The 14,622-nt window shown below is 50.2% G+C and overlaps 1 protein-coding gene across 5 annotated transcripts in view; it reads left to right on the top strand.

Moving 5' to 3' along the window:
* Positions 1 to 14,622, top strand: part of DNAH10 (dynein axonemal heavy chain 10) — a 141,517-nt gene that overhangs the window by 82,990 nt on the left and 43,905 nt on the right. For all 5 annotated transcript variants that reach the window (XR_008291630.1, XM_027044238.2, XM_053205976.1 and 2 more), the window contains 9 exons: positions 364 to 522; positions 1,382 to 1,517; positions 2,694 to 2,816; positions 4,329 to 4,463; positions 4,747 to 4,963; positions 7,660 to 7,779; positions 8,803 to 8,948; positions 11,895 to 12,047; positions 13,576 to 13,836. Coding sequence is in view for 4 of the 5 variants with exons in the window: in XM_027044238.2 (XP_026900039.2) it covers positions 364 to 522; positions 1,382 to 1,517; positions 2,694 to 2,816; positions 4,329 to 4,463; positions 4,747 to 4,963; positions 7,660 to 7,779; positions 8,803 to 8,948; positions 11,895 to 12,047; positions 13,576 to 13,836 (1,450 nt within the window). In the remaining variant the exon portion in view is untranslated. The remainder of the gene's footprint in view (positions 1 to 363; positions 523 to 1,381; positions 1,518 to 2,693; positions 2,817 to 4,328; positions 4,464 to 4,746; positions 4,964 to 7,659; positions 7,780 to 8,802; positions 8,949 to 11,894; positions 12,048 to 13,575; positions 13,837 to 14,622) is intronic.

Raw genomic sequence — 14,622 nt, 5'->3', positions numbered from 1 at the left:
GAGAGACAGAGTGTGAGTGGGGGAGGGGCAGAGAGAGAGGGAGACACAGAATGTGAAGCAGGCTCCAGGCTCCGAGCTGTCGGCACAGAAGCTGATGCAGGGCTCGAACCCACGGATCGTGAGATCATGACCTGAGCCAAAGTCGGACGCTTAACTGACTGAGCCACGCAGGCGACCCTGTTCCCTTGCATTTAGTGAAAGCCATTGACGGTAATGGAGAAGCCCAGGGGAGAGTTTGTGTGGGTTGCATTTGAAATTTTGGACTGGATGCCAAACATCTAACCCCCACCTAGGCAGCCCAGACTGTTTTCCTAATGTGTAGTCCACCTGGACCACAGCTGCAGCCTCTCTCCTTGGGTTTAGGCTCGGGCTGATGACAAAGTTGTACATCCTAAACCCCAAAGCCGTGAGTGTCACAGAGCTCTATGGCATCCTGGACCCCACCACCCGAGACTGGACAGACGGGGTGCTGTCGAACATCTTCCGGGAGATCAACAGGCCGACGGATAAGAAGGAGCGAAAGTGAGTACCTTTGTAAATGGGAGAGAGCCTGGGTTAGCCTCATATTAATTATCTAAATGTTATAGGTAAAGAAAAAAAAAGACAACGTATAGTATTGTAGTTTCATGCATGGACGCCCACAGACTTAGAGTCAGATGTCGAAGGCCCTGCTCACAAAGTGCCAGATGCCATGTCCGTTCTCTGTGTGTTATCTCTGTCTCCTCAACTGCTAGGATACTCTGCTCTCTATAAGGATACTTGTCCTTGGATAAGGGCCCACCTGGGTAATCCAAGATGCTGTCATCTTGAGATCCTTAACACCTGCAAAAATCTTTTCTTCCCCCCAAATAAGGTCACAGTCACAGGTTCTGGATGGACGTATCTTTTGGGAGCCACCATTCAACCCATTATACACGGATAGGGTATATGAAATACTTTCCTTTGCTCTTAACCTTACCATAAGAAAAGTTGGTGTCAAAACCAGTGACCAATAGCAATTGATATTCTCAGTTTTAAGAAAAGACTGAGACTGTGATCCTATCCGTCTACACACACAGCTGGTGCTCAGCTCCAGCAGATTGTTCCCAGGCAGGAGCGCAGGTCTGTGTTTTCAGCCTTCCGGGTTGCAAGAGAAGCAAGAAATTCAGATTTTTGTGTGAAGTTGCATTATTCTTCAGTGGCAGTGACTGACTCACACAGATATTATGGTTTGTTTGTTTTTTTTTCCTTTTGATTTTATGGGTCAAACCTCTGGACCAAGTTGGGTGCTCTGTGTCAGGTCCTGGCTACAGAACCCTGGGAAAAAGACATTCGTCATGAATGGGGAAGGGACACCAAGTTCCATAAGAAAGCCTGGCTTACTTTTCTTGGGTTGCCATAGGTATATTTTATTTGATGGTGATGTGGATGCTCTGTGGGTGGAAAACATGAATTCTGTGATGGACGACAACAGGCTGTTGACATTGGCCAATGGTGAGCGCATTCGGCTTCAAGCGCACTGTGCTCTGCTCTTTGAGGCAAGTAGTGATGAAAAATAATTTTTAATATGTCTTGCAGTTAAGAATTTAAATGTTTATTAAATTGGTAATAAATATAGATGACCAAAGAAAACCCAAACAGTGCAAGAAGAGTTGTTATGATGAGGACAACTCAATACTTCCCTTACTCTTCTTACTCCTCTTTACTGTATCCCAGAGGTAACTGCTTTTCACTCTTGGGTTGTTTCTGCTGATCATTATCCTGTTGTCTGTACATGACACACTTAGCATGCTGTTTCTTCCTGTATCAAGTTTACACAGTATCTACGCTATGACTGCTATGAAAGCGAGAGTTCATCTCTCACAACACTAGCTCACTCCCCTCCTCAGAATACTAAACTAAACTGATTGCTACATCAGTTAAATCAGTAAAAAGTATTTGCATTATTATGAATATGGAAATATTTACAGTAGAGCCAACTAGTATACTGCTATTATGTTTACTTTCTTTTTGAGCCTTTTTTTTTGGTCTTAGTTTGTAGTTGCCTTCTTTTTTTCTCTTACACTATTTGCCTTTAATTTTCTTTTCATTTGTTTTTGCAAACTTTCTATCATAGCCTCTGAACCTGTTTCGTAGCTGTGGCCCTGAGACTTGTTTTCACTTCAGCTTAATGTCAAAGTTGTTCCTAAGTTGGCCTGCAAAATTCACTGATGCATACGTATTTCCTTACCTTATTGGCTGACTGAACGGTGTCTTTTTTTTTTTCTCATGAAGAGATAGGTGTGTTAATATTGCTGGTGTAGATGGGTATGTATTAAGTTTTATACTACCCAATCTCAACTATGTTTTAAAAAATGAAGAAAAAAATACTGAAAGGAAAACAGTCCAAAACAATGTTTATTTCTTGGTGTTGGTATTTTGGGTAACTTATTTTCTTCTCTATAGTTTTCTATTTTTGTTAGAAATTCTACAGCATATTAATTTTCATATTAATTTATAGTAAAAGAAAAGTTAAAAAGGTGCTACATCAGAAATGTATAACCTTCCCATGATAAACCTAAGTGTTCAGTTGGAAGCCTCATGAAAGCTATGTTAATCTGGGCATGACTTGGGTTTTATGCAGTTGTGAAAACTTTGCCCAAAGCAAAGGCCTTTAAACATGCCGTTCAGCTGTTCATAGCTTTAGACGTGACTGATTTCCTTTATTTCTCTAGGTTGGAGATTTACAGTATGCCTCTCCTGCAACTGTGTCTCGATGTGGAATGGTTTATGTGGATCCTAAAAACTTGAAATATCAACCGTACTGGAAAAGATGGGTTAATCAAATACAAAACAAGGTGAAAATTATTTCTAAGATGAACTTAAAAGTTATTAGTATTCGTGCCTAGCTGAATAAACATAATCCAGGGGGATGTTTGTAGTGAAAGCCATGACCTTGACCTTGACCTGCCTGTGATCTTAAGCAGTGTCAGAGCATCAATAAATTGGATGAAATCTGGAAGACACACTTACTAGATTTCCAGATAATTCCATAGCTGGTGGGATAGGTAATCTTTTTTGGTTTTTTTTTTTCATTTCTTAAGCTTATTTATTTATTTTGAGAGGGAGGGAGGGAGGGAGGGAGGGAAGAGACAAGCTGGGGAGGGGCAGAGAGAAAGGTGGACAGAGGATCGGAAGCAGGCTCTATGCTGATAGCACAGAGCCTGATGCGAGGCTCAAACTCACAAACTGTGAGATCGTGACCTGAAGTCGGACGCTTAACCAACTGAGCCACCTAAGCGCCCCAGGGCTATGTGATGATTTCAGTAGTCTAGATCAAGGGTTGACATTTTTTTTTTCCTGTAAAAGGATTGATTGAAAGTAATATTTTAAACTTTGTGGGCCGGCTGGTTTCTTTTGCAACTACTCAACTATACCATCGTGGTATGAAAGCGGCTAAAGTACATGAATGGTCGTGTCTATGTACCAATGAAATTTTATTTACACCAAGAAGTGGCAGGCCAGGTTTGGCTTGTGGGTTGTAGTTGGCAACTCCTGCTGCAGCCGAGCCCAGCTGTTGAGAGACTTCTCTCTAGAGGGGCCCAGCTTTTGCTGAATTGGATGAATGCAATGTGAAGGACCTAGCTTGTCATGTAATTGAGTTCTGACTGTTTTAGTTGGCCTCAAACCGTGTCATGTGTCACATGGCTGCTAAAATGTGTATGGTGACAAAAGGCTTCATTGAAAAGCATAGGGATAGGTGTGGCAGTCATGTGAAGGTGGTGCCTTGACCACACACCCAGGACACCATGACTGCGTTCTCAAAGGACACAGGTGGTTCGGGTGGGTCGCTGGAAGGGCTGCTAGGCTGATGGTGAATTGGAAACCAGGACGTAATTATCCCAGAGAAGAGAAGACGAGGGAAGCATGATAGCGCCATTGGAGGCACCGTCGTAAGGGACAGAGAGCTGTGTCAGGGCCCCTGCGATCCCTGGTGGTCCTCAGCGCCTTGATAGGGAGAGGGGCTTCCACTGCTTTGCACTCGTTGCAAGATGACTGTGGCCGCCCCACTTGAACTTGAAGATAAGCAGCCCCATTTCTGTCAAATGGGACCCGTTATCCTCCCTCCGTCCCAGGTGGCGGGGTAGGTGCTATGGCAGCGAAACGAAGTGCTTTGCGATGAAAGTGCGCCGTGAAGGACAAATCTCTCCACAAACGGAAGGCGCTGTTATCGGGGTTTACTCACCTGCCAAATCTACCCTTCATCAGAAGACCTTTCTCATCCCTCTTTCGCCAAGATCAGCTTTCCACTAACTTCCCCTTAAATAAAGGAGCCCTCGAAAATGCATTGCAATTCTGCTCTTTTCTAGGCAGAGCAAAGCAATTTAGAGAGTCTCTTTGAGAAGTATGTGCCCTACCTCATCGATGTGATTGTGGAAGGGACAGTGGATGGAAGACGAGGCGAGAAGCTGAAGACCGTCGTTCCGCAGACAGACCTAAATATGGTGAGAAAATATCCCTGTCAGCAAAGAGAGATGCTTCCCTAAAGGTGGACCCACAGGCCAAGGGAAGCAGAGATGCCAGAGGGGTAAACTGTAACGTCCCAGGTTGCTTTCTTTGGCGACCCTGTGCAGGACAAGGTGCCAGGCTCCATCTGACGGAACCGATAGGGTGGGTCATAGGTTCCCACCGCGCTGGCACCTGGGATCCCGAGGTTTATGACCAGAACTGACCCTGGGGTGGGGGAGTGGAATGAATGGGCTGATCCGGGATTTGCCTGGGCACTAGGTAACCCAGTTAACCAAGATGTTGGATGCACTACTCGAGGGAGAAATAGAGGAACCAGACCTTCTGGAGTGCTATTTCTTAGAGGCTCTGTACTGTTCTCTGGGAGCTGCTCTGCTCGAGGATGGAAGGATTAAATTTGACGAGTGCATTAAACGCCTTGCTTCTTTGCCTTCCGTTGATACGGAAGGGGAATGGGCCGGCCCCGGGGAGCTGCCAGGTAAGATCTGGGCGTAGCCTGTTTTCCTACTCACAGCGCTTTGGGGGGACGGTTTTGGAGGAGGTGACCTTGCTTTTCCATACGTATGCCCGTACGGGTTTCCCAGCTCGTTGGCTTCTGTAGACACACGTGCAATGGTCAGACCCCCCCGGGGTACCCTCGGGAGTCCCAGCGTGTGAGCTGCTAGAGCAGAAGCCGCACTGGCTTGTCTTGTTGAGTCTAAACTCCTCCCCACCCCAGCACTCCCACCCTTGCACCCTGGGTTTAGTTAGGCGCTCGCTTCCTTTGCTGTTTAAGTTTTTGGAAATTTTCACACTTTGCGTGACTTCGAGTTTCTTCTCCTTTGAATTTCTCTGTTTTTTTAAGACCACCTCTCTAATTTTCATCTGCTGTATTCCCGAGTATTTTCACAGGAGGTGATCAAGGGTGGATCCGTAGGCCCTTCTTAGGAGATCTTCGTATTAAGGTTTTTAGGTTGCGGGCGAAGAAGGTGCATCCTCCAAGAGCGACGTGTGATGAAAACCTGCCTTTTTCAGGAACTCTGTGTAACGCTACGGTCCATCTTTGTCTAGTTCTTCAAAAAAATTTTTTTTAGCGTTTATTTATTTTTGAGAGAGAGAGAGAGAGAGACAGAAGACAGACTGTGAGTGGGGGAGGGGCAGAGCGAGAGGGGGGGACACAGAAACCGAAGCGGGCTCCAGGCTCTGAGCTTTCAACAGAGTCCAACACGGGGCTCGAACCCACCAACCGGGAGATCATGACCTGAGCCAAAGTTGGACGCTCAGCCAACGGAGCCACCGGCATCTCATCTTTGTCCAGTTCTTCATGATATTTGAACATGACTTGGTCACCATCTTTCTAAGCTGTACCCTATCATCATTACCTGGGGCGTTCTTTGTAAACGGCAAAGTAAAGTGGTCCCAGGGCTTCCTAATGGGGAGCCCTGTGCTCTCCACCCTCCTGCTCAGGTGCCGGCTTCCTTGCTGGGCCCCTCCTGAGCCGTCCCTTCTGTTTCCCTCCTACCAACTCCCTCCCAGCTGCTCTTGGACCTGCTCAGGGGAAACCTTCTACGCCCTTCTAGAGATGTCTCTCCACCTCTTTCCTGTGAAAGCCACGAGTCCTCGAAAGGTTGGCTTCGAGCTCCGTCTTCTCATCCCACTTGCGTCTCGGCCAACAGCCACCCGCCCCCCTTTCAAATCCCGGCTCCCCTGGAAGTGCTTCCGGTGAGCGTGTCTGCTGCTGTCTCCACCGGAGCCCACGGGCCTTGGCGTCCTCGTCATCCCGACCTTGCCTGGCGTCCGACGTGGCTGACCACTTCCTGCCCTCTTGAAATGTCCCTCCTCTTCCCTGCCGGCCGCTCGTCCGTCTCCTTCCTCTCCTCGGGGTTTGGTCTTCCAGCCTCCTTTCGTGCTGCAAGTCCTCACGGAGCGCTGGCCGCGCGCTCCCAGCTTCGGCCTGCCAGTCTCCTTCCCTCCTGAGCCTTCTCCTCGTTCCCTCGCTCTGTCCTACTGAAATCGGTCTGTGGGTTGTCTATCATTCATCTATCTACTCACGTATCTGTTGGCTATCTACCTTCCATCTGTCTGTCTATCATCTATATCTATCGTCTACCCACCTATTATCTCTCTATCACCTGTCTGTCCACCTTGCACATCGGCGACCCTGACACTTTCTTCCCCCCACCCCAGCCCGTCACTTCAGCCTGTCGATCTCCACCCCCACATCTCTTGGGAGCTCTCTTGTCGGCTCTGCCCTCGGTAAGGTGGGGGCCTCACTGACAGATCTCCCAGTCTCCACTCACCTCCTCCAGATCCATTTTCCACTACAGTCGTACTGATCTCTGCAGAGGCAGACCCGATCACGGGTCGCACTGGAGACTAATGTCACACGCCCAGGACCGACAGGGTGGAGAACAGGCCCCTGAAATGGCCTGCCAGGCTCTTCACGCAACAGCCCCGCAGCCCTTGTAGCATTGCCTCATCTGCCCGCCGTGTGCACTCCTCACTTACTCCTTTCTGTTCCTGCGGCCACCCCGCCGTGCTCTCTTCTCCCTGACAGCCTCCCAGTGGCCCCCAGTTCTCTTGGCTCAGGACTCATGCTTCAGGTCTCAGACCGGATGGCATCTCCTTTGGGACGGCTTCCTCCCCGTGCTGGCTGCAAAATTTGGTATTGCTGCGGCCTCCGGCTGGCAGTCTCTCTGGGAGCAGGTGCACGAGGAACCTTTCTTAGAGCTGAATTTGCGTAGCACCCCTGATGTTCAGGTACAGAGGAGTGTGGGCTGCGGGGCGCCTCGAGGTGCCCCGCGTGCCCTGTGGCACCTGGTGCTTCTCCGACCTCTTCCCTGCCCCTCCTGGTCAGACGTCCTCCCGGGCGCCCGCTGCACCCGCGCTTGCCCTGTCGCGGAACGTAGCGCTCCGCGTTGACATTGCCTGTTGACTTGCCTCCATTCCGCCCCCCACCCGGCCGCCAACAACTGTACGCCTAGGTTCCAGGGTTGTCCGCCACCGAGCTCTCTCGTCCCCAGGGAGGGGGCTCAGCGTGTACCTGCCCAGTGGACGGGAGCGTTAAGTTCGAAGTACTCAGTTAAGTTGCTGTCCAGGGGGCGGGTGGCATCAGTTCGTCTTATGCGTGTCCCGGAGCTGACTCTGTATTTCCGTGTCTACGACTGAAGCGAAATGGACCATTATGTACCACAGGTCACCTCCCAACCATGTATGACTTTCATTTCGATTCTGCGCAGAAGAAATGGATACCGTGGAATAAATTAGTTCCTGAATACGTTCACGTCCGCGAGAGGAAATTTATCGACATCCTGGGTGAGTGAGAACCAAACCCCTGTTCTCAGTGTATGGCTCTTGTCCTGTGAGGAAGTGAAAAAGATCCGGGGGCCTCCGTGGCCCCCTGAGTCCCACCCAGAGCGTCGGTTCGGAGAAACTGAAAAGATTGAGCCGTGGGTCTCACCAAGAGGGTGGCGTTTCTGATTCTGTTTATGTGCGGCTGGCTCTGAGCGTCTTCAGACGTCTGTGGTTCTCAGCTGTCACCTGACCGGTGGGGTGGGGATAGGACAGTCCGCTCTGCCCCCCCACCTCAAGTCTCCACGGGCCCCCTGCAGCCTGGAGAGCTGGCCGGCTGTGCGAAGGAATGAAGGAAGAAAGCGAGAGGAATGAGCAGGGCAGTGTGTGGTGAAAAGGGCTGCCTCGCGAGGTCGTCCACCACGGACGTTTAATGGGTTGTGGCGTATTTTTTAACGCACCCCTCTGGCTATTTAGAGAACGTGGTGGCAGGATGACTTCCCGAAACAAAGGTCTGGGTTTGGTTCCGATGGAATGAGACCTACCCATTTCCCCAGGAACCAGTCAGGACTAAAAGCAACCAGTGCAGGAGCAAGCCAGACCTGGTTTCGTGGTTTCGTTCTGTCTTTGGAGGAAGTTGTTGGTCAGGAAACCAAACCCTGCAGATGTGTGACTGATGTAAGCCATGGAGAAACTGAGTTTTTAACATCCTGAGTATACGTCGGAGTCGGACACGAAGAACGGTTTGGGGCTTCTGCATCTGGACCGTAGCAGTGACCGCACAGCTGTAGAAATGTAGCAAATGCACCAAAACATCCTTAAAATGGGTGAATTTTATGGTGTTTAAGCGATGCCTCCGTAGAGCTATTAAAAATAACGATTGGGGCAGTGAGATTCCAGACGGTACCCGTGTACTCACTTTCAAGGTCACGTCTTGGGGTTTTGCCGACGCTTTTTATGGGACGTTCGGAATTCCGTGAAACTCCAGGTTGCCGCATGCTCCCCTTTGACGTTTCTGTGATGCCCCCCTCCTATCGTGTTCCCCAGTTCATACAGTGGATACAACCCGCACCACCTGGATGCTGGAACAGATGGTCAAGATCAAGCAGCCGGTTCTTTTGGTTGGGGAATCTGGCACCTCTAAGACAGCCACTACCCAGAACTTCCTCAAAAATCTGAACGTGGAGATGAACGTAAGTCGTGGTTGGTATCCTGCTGGGTAACAAATCGCCCCCGCACGTAGCAGCCCAGGGCAACAGACGCTTACTGTCGCACCATTTCTGCGCGTCAGGGATCTGGGCATGGCTTAGCTGGGCGGTTCTCGCTCACGCTCTGTCCTGAGACTGCTGTCCAGCGGTTGGCCGGGGCTGGAGGCCGGATGGGGGGGCTGGAGGGCCCTCTTCCAAGATGGTGGGCCTCAGTTCCCCACTGTGTGGACCTCTCCGGGGGCTGCCGAGTGACCTCTTGATATCGCAGCCCGCTTCTGCCAGAGTGCACGTCCGTGACGGAGCAAATCGGATGCCACGCTGCTTTTGGTGACCTAGGAAATCACCTTCCCTCGCTTCGGCCATGGTCTGTGGGTGACACAGAGACCACCGTGAATCACCTTGGCCTGTGGGAGGGGGCTATGCGGGTGAATGAGTACCTGGAGGGTGAGGGTGGACGGGGGTCATCTTGGAGGCCGGCCGTCTCTTTATCCATCACCTTGCTGTGGTTTTGAAAACCTCAAGGTTTTCCTTTCTTTCCTCCAGGCCTGTGTTAAATGTGGGAGGGTCCGACATGTGGGGGACACTGAGCTAGCTGGGTGCCACAGGGACAGACAAGAGCGAACTTGCAGTCAGTTCTGGAGGGACTCACAGTTGGGTGGGGGGGAGACAAATTCGGAAACGAACCCTGTGAAACATGACACTGCAGAACGTGCCAGGGTCCTAAGACATTAGGAAGGGGGGTGCCAGGGGCGCCTGGGGGCTCAGTCAGTTAAGCATCCAGCTCTTGATTTCAGCTCAGGTCCTGATGTCACGGTTCATGGGTTCGAGCCCCTCCTTGGGTTCTGCGCTCACAGTGTGGAGCCTGCTTGGGATTTTCTCTCTGTCTCTGTCCCTCCCTTGCTCACACTCTCACGCTCTCTCTCTCTCTCTCTCTCTCTCTCAAAATAAATACACTTAAAAAAAAATAAAGAGGGGCGCCTGGGTGGCTCAGTCGGTTGAGCTTCCGACTTCGGCTCAGGTCAAGATCTCACGGTTCGTGAGTTCGAGCCCCGCGTCGGGCTCTGTGCTGACCGCTCGGAGCCTGGAGCCTGTTTCAGATTCTGTGTCTGCCTCTCTCTCTGACCCTCCCCTGCTCGCACTCTGTCTCCCTCTGTCTCAAAAATAAATAAACACTAAAAAAAAAAAAAAAAAGGAAGGAGGCTGTCAATCCTCCTTTCTATACCCAGAGTTGCCTTACATGGGCCACCTGCTCATCATTCCAACTGTCCTGGCTTCAAACAATTTTTATTTAACGGTTTTTTTTTTTTTTTTTTTTTTTAATAACCAAGGCAAGATTCTGTCTCCTCCAAGAAGCTGCCTGTGCTTTTCAGGATATCCAGCTGATACATACTTGTCCCAAATCCACTCACTGACTCACTTCTCTGTTTTAGTTAATACCTGCTCATCATTTAATTTTCCAATTCCTGTTTTGGCCTTCTGGAACCTCAGAGGGGAGAAGAGTTTCCTGTGGCTCTTCTTTCTGACTCCCTTACTTAGGCTTGTTCCCCGGGAAGCCCTGTGACCCTCTAGGCCAGGGAGTGGTCAGCCAGGCTTCGCGATGGGCATCACATGAAGGATGTGGGCAAGACAGGGCCAGACTGCCTGCGAATGGTCGAGCCCAGTCACAGGTGCACGGAAACAGGGTTTATTCGGCTTGAAGGATGTCATTGTGGAGGCACAGAAGGGACGTTTATAGCCAGAGGGACCTAAGAGTTTGTGGGGTCAGGCAAACAGCATCCACATTCAGAATGCCCCCCACGACGCAGCAGCTGGTGCTCATCGGCCCGGCAGTCACATCGGTGCACATTCGTTATGAGGAGACGCACGTTGACCTTCATCGCACGCGGCTCCCGTGCACCTGTCGGCACCTCTGAGGACAGTGCCGTCTGCAGCAGTGGTTCTCAAAGTGTGGTCCCTAGGCCAGCAGCATTGCCTGAAAACTCGCATACACGACCCTAGACCTTTTGAATCAGAAACTCTGAGGATGGGGCCCTTTGAGCCGTTTGGCACAGGCCCTCCAGGTGATTTGGGTGCATATTAAGAGCGAGAACCATTGACCCATGAACTCTCACCAAGTGCTCTAAGAAGCACAGTGAGGGGTCCTGTGTGTGCCCCGTGCATGGGGGAGGCTCTCCACACAGGGGCCCGGGGCCCCCCTCGCCTTTCTCTCAGCAATTAATTCCAAAGGTGCTCTCTCTGACCTGTTTATTAAGACATAGCAGGCATGATAGTAACTTCTGGTTGAATATTACTTTGTCACGTGGAAAACGCCTTTGGGGATTTCATCTCCTGTGATAAAATTACCCTATGAAGTAGTCCAAGCAGATGCTATTAAAACTGTCTTACAGATGAGAAAAACGAGGTTCTAAAAGGTTGAACCTCTTTGGGGCGCTTGGGTGGCTCGGTCGGTCGGGCGTCCATCTGACTTTGGCTCAGGTCATGATCTCGTAGTTTGTAGGTTCAAACCCCACATCGGGCTCTGTGCTCTCAGCTCAGAGCCTGGAGCCTGCTTCAGATTCTGTGTCTCCCTCTCTCTCTCTCTGCCCCTCCCCTGCTTGCCCTCTCTCTCTCAAAAATAAATAAGCATTTAAATAAATAAATATTAAAAAATTGTTTAAAGGTTAAACCTCTTTTTGGAGGTCACTTAGCCAGACTCTGCAGAGCTAAGACCCCATAGTTGACATTGTGCCAGAGGCCCACGTGTGGTGACTGGTCATGCTTGGCCTCACACAACCTGCTGAAGGGGAAGAATGCTGTACCGGCACACACTGGGTTATGGGAAAGTTCAGATGCCGGTGAATTTGCAAAATGGACGGCAGCGCACGGTCCAGCATTTCCCGCTGGTACTGAGAAGAGATGACCACCTTCTGGAATGATCTCTCTCTCTTCCAGATTGTGTTGATAGTCAACTTCTCCTCCCGCACCACATCTCTGGATATCCAAAGAAACTTGGAAGCAAACGTTGAGAAGCGAACCAAAGACACATACGGCCCGCCCATGGGAAAGCGCCTCCTGGTGTTCATGGACGACGTGAATATGCCAAAGGTGGCGTAAGGTTAAGGAGCAGGGAGCGGTGGGGCCGGGCCGCGTGCTGCGCTCGCGTCGCTGTGTGTGCGCGTGGAGTCCGTGAGTGTGCGAGCGCGTGCCTTCGTTCTGCATGATGCGCGCAGGGTGCTGGCGATGGGAGCCAGCTCTGGAGACAGTGTTACTGGAAAGTTCTACTGACACAGCGGGACTCTTCCTTACTGATTGCTTTCCTAGAGGAGTTAGGCAGCAGGCAGCCTCCAGGCTTTTTACAGCATGTATTCGAGTAAGTGGTTTCTCGATGAGCTAGAGCTCAGACGATAGTGTTGTTCTCAGTCCCAGGTACATGGAAAGCATAAGGTCAGACGCCTCCCAAGGATTCCTCTGGATTTACCAAGGAAGGGAAACTTTAGCATGCAGGAGTGTGTTTCTGGGGCCGGAGCCTGAGAGTTGTGAAGTTTTCTTAGTACTAAAATTTAAATTTATGCAATTTCTGCAGAACCATTTTTTTCGTCTGAAAATCTATCCTCTAGATGGACTGTGTGCAAAGCCAGGATTCATCCACCCATCCATCCATCCATTCACCCACCCACCCACCTAGTCTTCCTTCCTTCCTTCCTTCCTTCCTTCCTTCCTTCCTTCCTTCCTTCCTTCCTTCCTTCTGCCCTTCCTTCCTCCTTCTGCCCTTCCTTCCATCTATCCATCCATCCACCTACCTTTCTTCCACCCATCCACCCACCCATCCATCTGTCCGTCCATCCATCTTCCTTCCATCCTTCCATCTGCCCATCCGTCCATCTATCCATCCATCCACCCACCCACTGACCCACCCATCCGTCTGTCCATCTATCCATCCATCCACCCACCCACTGACCCACCCATCCATCTGTCCATCCATCCACCCATTCATCCACCTTCCTTCCTTCCACCCACTCACCCATCCATATGTCCATCCTTCCATCTTCCTTCCATCCTTCCATCCACCAGTCCGTCCATCTATCCATCCACCCACCCACCCACCCACTGACCCACCCATCCATCTGTCCATCCATCTATCCATCCACCCACCCACCCACCCACTGACCCACCCATCCATCTGTCCGTCCATCTATCCATCCACCCACCCACCCACCCACTGACCCACCCATCCATCTGTCCATCCACCCATTCATCCACCTTCCTTCCTTCCACCCATCCACCCATCCATGCACACACCCACATACCCTTTCAGCCATCTGTGCATCCATCCAATTAACGTGTATTTATTGAGCGCCTCCTATGGGTCTGGTGCTGTGCAGTGACGAACAGAACATAAGTAGTCCCTGCCCTCATGGAGTTTACAGTTGAGTGAGGCAGACAGATAAAAAAAAATAATAATTACAAATGAATATGTAGTTGCAAACCTCGAGAAGCCCCATGAAACTAAAACCAGAGCGCTCTGAGAGAGTAAGAGGAGAGATGAGAATTAGTTTAGATGGTTAGCAGAGGCATCCCTGAGTTCTGCTTTACGATACTACTGTTATCTCCTTTCTTTAAACACTAAATCAAGGTGGATGAATATGGCACACAGCAGCCGATTGCCTTGCTGAAACTGCTGTTGGAAAAAGGCTACCTGTATGACCGTGGGAAGGAGCTAAACTGCAAAAGCATTCGGGACCTTGGCTTTATTTCTGCGATGGGAAAAGCTGGAGGAGGCCGCAATGAAGTTGATCCGAGATTTATTTCGCTGTTCAATGTCTTCAATGTACCGTTTCCTTCAGAGGAGTCTTTGCATTTAATTTATTCCTCCATTCTGAAAGGCCATACCTCGGTAACTTGATTTTAATTAGCAGTCTAGGGGCGCTTGGGTGGCTCAGTTGGTTAAACGTCTGACTTCGGCTCAGGTCATGATCTCACGGTTCATGGGTTCGAGCCCCGTGTCGGGCTCTATGCTGACAGCTCGGAGCCTGGAGCCTGCTTCGGATTCTGTGCCTCCCTCTCTCTCTCTGCCCCTTCCCTGCCATCACTCTGTCTCTTTCTCTAAAAAATAAATAAGCATTAAAAAAATTTAATTAGTCTGCACTAGAGGGCCTTCTGTTGGGTAGAGTGTTTGCATGGTCCTCTTGGGCATTAGACACAGCAGGCACAAGGCCCACGGTACTTTTAGGGGCACACAAAAATGTTTCCTTTCAAAACTGGAAGAAAAAATATCCAGTCTGGATTATATGCATCTTTATATCAGTGCAGTCATAAAAGATAAAGTAACATATTTTTATGGAGGAAGGGGCCCAGAAGGCAAAAGTGCCTTGGGTCCATGGAGGTCATGATGTGGCCCTGAGTTACATGGGTCACATTGAGCCGCAGCAGTGAATTAACTAGGGGACCAGGACCCGGAGTCAGGCCCCATGCTGCTCCTTGGGCAAGTTCGTTGAGCTCTCCTGGACCCAGTTCTCATCTGGAATGGGGATGACGGTGGCAGCCACCTCACCGAGAATGCACCTAAAATGTGCGGTACGGCGTCTAGAACATAGCAGATGCTCATTAGATACTAGTTACCGCTCTTCTTATGTCGATTTAACTTGGCCATCCCACAAATGGAACCCATGCATTTAAATGA

The sequence above is a fragment of the Acinonyx jubatus genome, chromosome D3, assembly GCF_027475565.1.
Source record: "Acinonyx jubatus isolate Ajub_Pintada_27869175 chromosome D3, VMU_Ajub_asm_v1.0, whole genome shotgun sequence".
Lineage (NCBI taxonomy): Eukaryota > Metazoa > Chordata > Mammalia > Carnivora > Felidae > Acinonyx > Acinonyx jubatus.
Note: the sequence above shows the minus strand (reverse complement) of the source record. Positions and strands in the feature narration are given on the sequence as shown.